This window comes from Miniopterus natalensis, chromosome 17 (assembly GCF_054644295.1).
Source record: "Miniopterus natalensis isolate mMinNat1 chromosome 17, mMinNat1.hap1, whole genome shotgun sequence".
Lineage (NCBI taxonomy): Eukaryota > Metazoa > Chordata > Mammalia > Chiroptera > Miniopteridae > Miniopterus > Miniopterus natalensis.
In genome coordinates this window covers 44,679,075-44,687,724 of record NC_142097.1, presented here as the reverse complement: position 1 = coordinate 44,687,724, position 8,650 = coordinate 44,679,075, and the positions used below count along the sequence as shown (strand labels likewise).

General features: G+C 53.0%; 1 protein-coding gene across 1 annotated transcript; it reads left to right on the top strand.

Moving 5' to 3' along the window:
• Positions 1 to 326: 326 nt before the first annotated feature.
• EIF4A3 (eukaryotic translation initiation factor 4A3) lies at positions 327 to 7,832 on the top strand. Its single transcript, XM_016206311.2, has 12 exons — positions 327 to 532; positions 2,313 to 2,385; positions 3,300 to 3,366; positions 3,733 to 3,795; positions 4,352 to 4,484; positions 4,648 to 4,728; positions 5,119 to 5,260; positions 5,683 to 5,821; positions 6,289 to 6,404; positions 7,167 to 7,274; positions 7,369 to 7,496; positions 7,619 to 7,832. The coding sequence occupies exons 1-12, from the start codon at positions 364 to 366 to the stop codon at positions 7,633 to 7,635; spliced, it is 1,236 nt and encodes a 411-aa protein (XP_016061797.1). The 5' UTR covers positions 327 to 363; the 3' UTR covers positions 7,636 to 7,832.
• Positions 7,833 to 8,650: the final 818 nt, after the last annotated feature.

The window sequence follows — 8,650 nt, the reverse complement described above, 5'->3', positions numbered from 1 at the left end:
GAGGCGGGGCCGCAGCACCCGGGCTCCGCCGGCGCTGAGGTAAAGAAGCCACGGCCGCCTCCGCGCGAAACTCCCGCTCCTGCCACGCCCGCGCCAATCGCAACCCGCCGCCGCCGCCGACTTTATAGAGGGAGGGCGCGGTCCCGCCCCCTCGCAGGATCCTGCGAGAGCTCATATCTCGCGAGAGCAGCAGCAGCACCGCCCCTTTTCCACCGAAAGGAGAGCTCCCCGCCCCTCCCCCGGGACGCACGCTCGGACGCACGCACGCGCGCGGCGTGACGTCAGTTCCCGGCGGCGGCGGCGCGGGGCCTTACTTCCGCTCTCCGCCGCGGCGCGCGCTCCGCTCTCCGCCGACGCGGGATCATGGCGGCCACGGCTACGATGGCGAACTCGGGCTCGGCGCGGAAGCGGCTGCTCAAGGAGGAAGACATGACCAAGGTGGAGTTCGAGACGAGCGAGGAGGTGGACGTGACGCCCACGTTCGACACCATGGGCCTGCGGGAGGACCTGCTGCGCGGCATCTACGCCTACGGTCGGTGGGCGCGGGCCCGGGGCGGGCGGGCGGGGCCTGGAGGCGGAGGCCCAGAGTCCCCGCCGGGCCGGGCGCCGGCGCTCGGAGCCGCGGCCGCGTATGGGCGCCCCCCGCGCGCCGTCTTCGCTCCGCGGCCCCGCGTGTCGTCCGCGCCGGGCAGCCTGCCGGTCCCCGCGGGGCTACGCGGCCTCCCGGGCGCTTCGGGGTCGCTGTGTCGGCGGAGAGCCGTCCGGGGCCGCTGCTGCGCGGCCCCCGTGCTGCGCCAGGCCCCGGGGGGTTAGCATGCGCCGGCCAGGCTCGAGCTCGTGCAGCGGTCAGGTTACTCTTGGGACACAGTCGCCCGCAGCCAAGGCTGCAGCTTGAGGCGGAGTGACGACTGAAGAGAGCGAAGCGGGGTGATGGAAGGAGATGGGTGAGGGGGCTCGCGGCACAGGCGGCGTTAGAGCTGAGGTCGGGGTCAGGGGGCCCGAGAGGAGAAGACTGGAGAAGCCGGACAGGGGCCGCGGCCGGGCCGTCCCCGGAACAGAAAGGAGCCCGGGGGTGAGTTAGAGGGAGGCCGGGGCCAGGCCTTGCAAAGTGCCAAGCGAGGCGGTGAAGGGTTTAAGGGGGGGAGAGGGCAGAGGGGGCGGTGTGGTGGGGGTGGAGCGCTGCCAGCAGGGCTCGCTGGTGGGCGAGTGTGAGCGGCAGAGGGGAGAGAGCCTGAGTAACTCCTGGGTGTTGTGAGTAGCGACGGCCCAGGCCCAGGCGATGCTGCCATGAGCTTAGGCGGGGAGCCCTTGAAGGAGGCAAAATCGGGGCTCTGTCTTGGACGTGGTGAACTTGAGGGGCCCAGGAGCGGTCCCCGTGGCGATGTCGGGAGGCAGTTGTCCGAGCTGGGAAGACCTGGGGAGTGGTCTGCATCTGTGCTTCAGGCTGGGGCTGGGACTTCTTTTATCCAGCAGTCCCAGACGTATGACCACAGTTTAGGCAGAGCAGAGGTGCTACTGAGGGGGTGCGAGGTAAAGAACCATTGCAGCCCGGCAGGGTAGGGAGGCTGGCAGCTGTCCTGCCTCTTGGCACCCGGGACATCCCTGCCGGTCCCTGTGCCTGGTGGTCAGGAGGGGGTTGAGTCATCCGCTACATTTGCCTCTGTTTTAGGTGGGAAATTGTACTACATTTTAAAATCTACCAAAAATAGTTAAAGTACGGTTTTGTACATAAAGTTTTGTTTGCTTGGAGAATACCTGCACTCCTTCAGAATAGCCCTGTCCCTTGGTGATTTAGGCTGCTGTGAAAGAGGGATGGGGGTGCAGGACACTGAGCAGTGCTGCCCCAGCAGTGGGTTAGGAAAAGCGTGGTGACTACAGCACTAATAGGTTGAGTTTCCTTTTTTTAATTTAAAAAGTAATGAAGGAAAAGAAGTGAAGCGGGTTATTGTAAGGTAGTTAACGCAATAACGGAGTTGGAGTAAAAAGTGAGCCTCCCCACCCATCCTCCAGGAGTACAACCACTAACATTTTATTTATTTTAAACTTCTTGGGCTCTGTATATTCTACAGGGATGTCGCTTTTACAGAGGTTTTTCTGTACAAATAAGATCCCATGTTAGACAGCATAAAAATCTGCATCATCCAATTCCTTCAGCAGCTGTTTTGTGAGAGCTTAGTGTGCTGAACATTGGTTTAGGCAGGGGCTGGGGGGTGGTTAAAAGAGTCCATCTCTGCCCCAGGGAGCTCACAGTGTCTGGTTGTAAACATGTTGGCCTGGTGGTTGGAGCTAACTTTCTCTGTTTCTGTTTACAGGATTTGAAAAACCGTCTGCAATCCAACAGCGAGCTATCAAGCAGATAATTAAAGGGAGAGACGTCATTGCACAGTAAGTCCGCTTGCTCGGCAGGGAGTCAGATGCTGGTTGTAAAGCAAGTCCAGTGGACCCTAGAACAACGGGTTTGAGCCCCATGGGTCTATTTATTCATGGATTTTTTTTTTTTTTCATTAAATACAGTAAATGTTTTTTCCTTACAATTGCTTAAGTAACACTTCCTTTTTCCAGGTTTATTGTAAGAATGTAGTATGCAACGTAGGCAGTACATTGACAATTGTTTATGTTATTGGTAAGACTTCTGGTCAACAGTATGCTATTAGCAGTTAAGTTTGGGAGGAGTGGAAAGTCATATGTGGGTTTTTGACTGCGGGAAATTGGCATCCCTAACTCCCGTGTTGTTGAAGGGTCCACCGTATAGTTAAATGTTTTGGGTGACCGTTTTTGTTTTTATGTACTTGTCACTATCTGTTTCCTTGACTTTAGCCCCAGGGTGTTTTATTTGTATTTTTGTGTTCTCTTTCCTAGAAAGCTTTCGTTTTTTTAGCCAGCTTTATTGCCTGTTGGTTGGCATGTGGAATTGTATGTAATACTTTTTATAAATAGCTTTATTCCTGATTTACCTAATTTTTAAATTTACTCATTTACCAAAAAAAAGTTGGAGGACAGTCTCAGTCCAGATCATACTCATATAAAGGGAATGCTACCTGCTGGGGTCAGATTCTGCAGCTCCATCAGCCCTGCTGAAAAGCTCCTTGTCACTGGGAGCTTAAAAGTGGTGGCATTGTGCCTGTGTCCCACCCCCTGCCATTGTGGTGGTGGTGGTCTGTTTGGATGGTGGGGGAGGGGCATCTGCTTAGAAGAAGCTGCCTGTGCTCCCACCCCTCAGCACGGCTGTGGTGGGCTCTGAACAGGGACAGTGGCATGGCCCGTGGCTCCAAGCCCCTTACCTTTGTGTTCTCTCCTAGATCTCAGTCTGGCACAGGCAAAACCGCCACCTTCAGCATTTCCGTCCTCCAGTGTTTGGACATCCAGGTGACTTGTTGCTCTTTTGTCCTGGGAGGTGCTCCCTTTTCCTCTGAATTGGCAGTGCTCAGAAGCACAGTTTTTATATAAAGAGTCTGAACTGCACACTAGTGTCTGAGCTGATACTGTCATAAATTCCATTTTATTTGGGCGGGGGATCCTTTAGTAGACATTCTTGTCTGCAGACGAGACTGCTCACCAGCACACCTGTTACTGCTGGATTTGCGGTTTCCGGGATGTTACGTTTTGTTCACCTCTGTTAGAAATCAGATGTGCAGTTGATGCAAAATAATACTTGAAACCAACCTGAGTCTGAGTTAGGGTGGTCCATCTTGAAAATACTGAAGAGTCTGTTTCCTGGCAATTATTTCGCAGGTTCGTGAAACCCAGGCTTTGATCTTGGCCCCCACGAGAGAGTTGGCTGTGCAGATCCAGAAGGTGAGGCAGCCCCCAGGTGCTGAGGGTCACTTACAGGTCCTGCCCCAGAAGCCAGTGTGAGGCTGACTGACAGACTTGTCAAACCCTGTTTCTCTCTTCCCTCAACGCTCTCTTCCTGAGTCCTGACGTTTGTGCCATAAATCATTGTTGCACGAATTGCTGGTTTGTGTTAAGTCGTTTTTAGTGTAGCTTCTGTGATTCCAGTAGTGTTTGGCAGTCTTAGAATTACAATTCTTGTCAATACCAAAAACCCATTTTGATAAAAGAACTATTTTACACTACTGTGAACATTGTGGAAAGCTATACATTAATATTGTCTCTGGGTGGGTGGGAGTGTGAATCTTACACATTTCCTGGTTTTTCAGCAATTAACATGTATTGCTTTTGTAGTAAGAAACCATTAAAACTAGCTTCATTCTCTACTCCAGAAAGATTTCGTAGAAAGAGAAGAAAGGGTAGGGGGAGGAGAGTGGGGCTGTTTGTGGTGTAGAGTGGCATGAGTAGTGCGTGGTGGTGATGTTAACTTGGAGTGGAAATGACCCTGTCCTCCACCCAGGGCCTGCTTGCGCTGGGCGACTACATGAATGTGCAGTGCCACGCCTGCATCGGGGGCACCAACGTGGGTGAGGACATCCGGAAGCTGGACTACGGGCAGCACGTGGTGGCCGGCACGCCTGGGCGGGTCTTTGGTGAGTGCTTTGTGCTGCAAGAGGTGCCGGTGAGGCCGTGCTCGGTTCCTCGCACTGCCTGCCTGCCTGGGTCACATGTAGGACACAGGAGGAGGTCTCTGAAATGGCAGTGCTTTCCTGCTCATAGCGCAGGGTCTGATTCTTTCTAAACCTGGTTTTGTAGACATGATTCGTCGCAGGAGTCTCAGGACACGCGCCATCAAAATGTTGGTTCTAGACGAGGCTGATGAAATGTTGAATAAAGGTGGGTAACAGAAGAACTGATTTTCTGCCGACGTGTGATTCCAGATATTCACAGTGCAGGGTGGACACGTGGACCTGAGGAAAGGGCTCTCAGCAGGGGTGGTGTGTCCATGGGAACATAAAACTTACACCTTTGTCTTTTTGTGGTTGGGTTTGTAAGGCTGATCACAGCCAGCACAGCAGCCTGTCACCAAGAGCAGACTCGTGGTGCTTTTTATGCATCTGGTCAGCACAGGTGACCGGCAAGTGAGCTGAGCTGTGGGGAAAAGTTTTTTTTTGTGAAATCTTAGTCTTACAGTCGCAGCTCTGCATCTAATTAAAAGTGAGGATTGGATGTGCACCGTGTGTGTCAAGGTGTGAGCCTTACAGTTTCCCGTCTCCCTCACCCCAGGTTTCAAAGAGCAGATTTATGACGTGTACAGGTACTTGCCCCCAGCCACGCAGGTGGTGCTCATCAGCGCCACACTGCCGCACGAGATCCTGGAGATGACCAACAAGTTCATGACGGACCCCATCCGCATCTTGGTGAAGCGGTGAGCACTGCCTGCCTCCCCAGAGGCACTAAACAGGCACTTGGGGCTGCATTTGGGTTTAAAACACGAAGTCCTAATTTTCTTTTTTGAAAAGCCAGCTGCTTTTTTTTTTTTTTTTTTTTTTTGCGTTCCCTGTTGACCCTGTAATCCCAAATTTAAAAATTAGCTGCTGGTGTTTATTGGTGATTTGAGAGTAACATGAGTATCCTGTTGGAGAGTGGAATGTTCTGTTTCCAACTGTGTTCAGGGTGGTGGTCATTGTTGGCTCTGATTCAGAGCTGGGCCCGTGTGGGAGAAGTGGTGGCTTCTAGGAGGGTGTGGCCAACCAGGCCAGAACGGCTGGAGGTCCAGTGGTACCTGGCCTGCGCTGCCTTCCAGGCCTGGCTGGAAGAGGGGGTGGTAATGGTTCATCTGTCTTGCAGTGATGAGTTGACCCTGGAAGGCATCAAGCAGTTTTTCGTGGCAGTTGAAAGAGAAGAGTGGAAATTTGACACTCTGTGCGACCTCTACGACACACTGACCATCACCCAGGCGGTCATTTTCTGCAACACCAAGAGGAAGGTGCGCTGTCCTGGCTCTTTCATACCCTCATGGGGAGAACTGCAGAACTTGGGGCAGATGTCATATGGAGGCCGGAAGTCCGTGCTTCAGGCTTGGTGGGCACGTGAGCTCCGGGACAGCTCCTCACTCTGCCCTTTAGCACAGAAGCCATGGACGAGCTGTGAACAGAGCGTGTTCAGTGAAACTGTACAGTGTTGATGCCAGTCCTTCTACTGAAGGTTCTCGTGTCACTGGTTTTAGGTGACCCGGGTCGTGGCATGCTCCCAGGTGAACACATTAAGAGGGTTTTTGCCCCACCACTTGCTGGGCAGTTAGTTTTCTCCACATGCAGTAGCAACTAGGCTGAGCTTTAGAGCCCTGGCTGCATGAGTGGTCTCGTTGCCTCTGCAAATAATGGCAGTTAAGTCCGGAGGACTGTCTCTGCTTTGTTTACGAGCTTACATTGCGTCTGCCAATTTGGTTGGTAGGTTGACTGGCTGACAGAGAAAATGAGAGAAGCCAACTTCACAGTGTCATCGATGCACGGGGACATGCCACAGAAGGAGCGGGAGTCGATCATGAAGGAGTTTCGCTCCGGTGCCAGGTGGGTGGGCACCCTCTGCACCTAGGCCAGGCTCTGGGCCATCCCTTCTCCTGTGCTTGTGGGGCCCTGCGGCTGACGGGTTGGGTTGGGGTGACAAGCCCTCACGGGGTAGTTGGTGCCTCATGGAGAAGGCTACTTCTTTGATTCCAAATGGGATTTCTGTTTATTTCTGTAATTGGTTTTTAGCTTTGTTCCATTGTGGTCAGAGAACATGCTTTGTGTAACATACTCACAGTGCCTGGGTCCTTTCACACGTATTCTGTGCACTTGAGCAGGACAGGCACTGTGTGTGGTCAGCACTCAGGGTCCGGTGCACACCGTTCAGTTCCAGCTGCCAATTGTGTGTGTGTCTTGAGACTGCATGTGGATCAGAAGTGTTGGGTTGTGGACGATTTGACTGTCCGGAAGCGTTTGTGTTAGTCATGCCTGTGTCGTCATTCTGTTCCCTGCTCAGCCACACCAGCTCTACAAAGCTCACACCCTCTGCATCATGGTCGAGGCCTCCGCTTTGGGTGTGTCCTGCAGCGGCCCAGCTGGGTCTGTCTGCTCTTAGTCTGTGATGGTCACTGTCTTTTAATTGGAGCATCTAGTCCTAAGTTTCCACATTGGCCAAGTGCCCTTTCGAACAGGTCTTTCTGGAGTTGCCTCGCTCCTCCCACTGCTGTGGGACCCAGGTGGAGGTAGCCGGATACATCTTGGGCTCGTATGCAGTTTTGAGCTTTGTGACTGAGGTGACTGCCCCCACGCCTTTTCTTTCTGCAGCCGGGTGCTCATTTCCACAGACGTCTGGGCCAGGGGCTTGGATGTCCCCCAGGTGTCCCTCATCATTAACTACGACCTGCCCAACAACAGAGAGTTGTACATACACAGGTACGGGCGCGGGCTCTCCCACACATCGCTCTTAGCAGTGGACTTACTGGAATGTTCTGTGGTAGTTACTGACGTAATTTTGCTCTTTTTGAAGAATTGGGCGATCGGGCCGGTATGGCCGGAAGGGAGTGGCCATCAACTTCGTCAAGAATGATGACATCCGCATCCTGCGGGACATCGAGCAGTACTACTCCACGCAGATTGACGAGATGCCCATGAACGGTGCGCGGGTGGAGGGGGGCTTTTGTTTTGTTTTGTTTTGTTTTGTTTTGTTTTTGAGAAGTCTGTTATGACCCTTAAGTTAGATCTGCGTTTTCATTTTGTCGGTGTTTTCTTGCTTTCAGTTGCCGATCTGATCTGAAGAGCCAGAGGCGTTGAGGATGAACTGAGCCTGTCTGATGCCCCCTCGGGACCTGTTCAGGGCAGTTTCTATAGAAGGGCAGATGTACCAACCCTCCTCTTGCTGCCCCCAGGTCACGCCCAGGGTTCTGCCGCCGTTTCTGACCCATGTAAATAACGCTTTGTTCTCGGTCTTTTTCATTAAACATTTAAAACGTTGCCCATGAACTCATTTCCATTTCCTAGGGTGCCAACAGCGTTCAGTAACCTGCTGTGCGGTCCCAGCGGGTCGTTTACCGCTTGCTGAGCTCTCAGGTGAAGCGGAAGCGGGAAAAGCGCTGCTCTCCTCCCCAAGCTGTTGGGATGGGCGATAGTCTCAACATCTAGGACACAGGGACTTGGAAATATTTTTAAAGTTCATCAGGCTCTTCTCCCTCAAGCACCTGAAATTGTGTGTTCGTGGAAGGAATCTCTATGAATTCCAAACACAGCGTGATTATTGGGGACTCAGATACAGTGTTTAGGGTGGTCACTGAGCAGCGGCAGAGGGAGTGGCTGCCGAGCCTCAGCGGCCCACAGTCCAGCCCGTCTCCTGCCTGACTGCACTCCTTATGGACGGGGGAGGGGAGGACTGTGGCATGAACATGCTCCAGGTTGGCCTTGGGTCTCTGGGCAACCCCTGGAAGGAAGAACTCGCCTCAGCAGGACTTACTGTGGGTCAGTGAGCTACTGAAACGGACCCAAGTATAAAAATCACAGTAAGTAAAACGCAGAGTCTTAAATACAGGGTGGGGCAAACGTAAGTTTACAGTTCATACAGAAAATAATACAGTAATAAGTAGTAATACAAAATGACTAAACCTACTTTAGCCCCACCCCGTATAAAGTCACAAAAAAGTTTAAAGCAAAATAAATGGAGAAAAGTACACCAGGGTTCCACACGAGGCACCATGAACCTGAGTGGATGTGTTGGTGGTGGGCAGATTCCACAGCAAAAACTATTACCGGGGGCAGAGTCTAGGGGAGGTTGGCGGCAA

Bases quoted from the DNA above. Each gene is read 5' to 3' on its own strand.
- EIF4A3 (XM_016206311.2), top strand. From the start codon at position 364: ATGGCGGCCACGGCTACGATGGCGAACTCGGGCTCGGCGCGGAAGCGG. The intron at 533-2,312 runs GTCGGTGGGCGC...TTCTGTTTACAG, and splicing joins GCGCGGCATCTACGCCTACG to GATTTGAAAAACCGTCTGCA. The intron at 3,367-3,732 runs GTGACTTGTTGC...ATTATTTCGCAG, and splicing joins TCCAGTGTTTGGACATCCAG to GTTCGTGAAACCCAGGCTTT.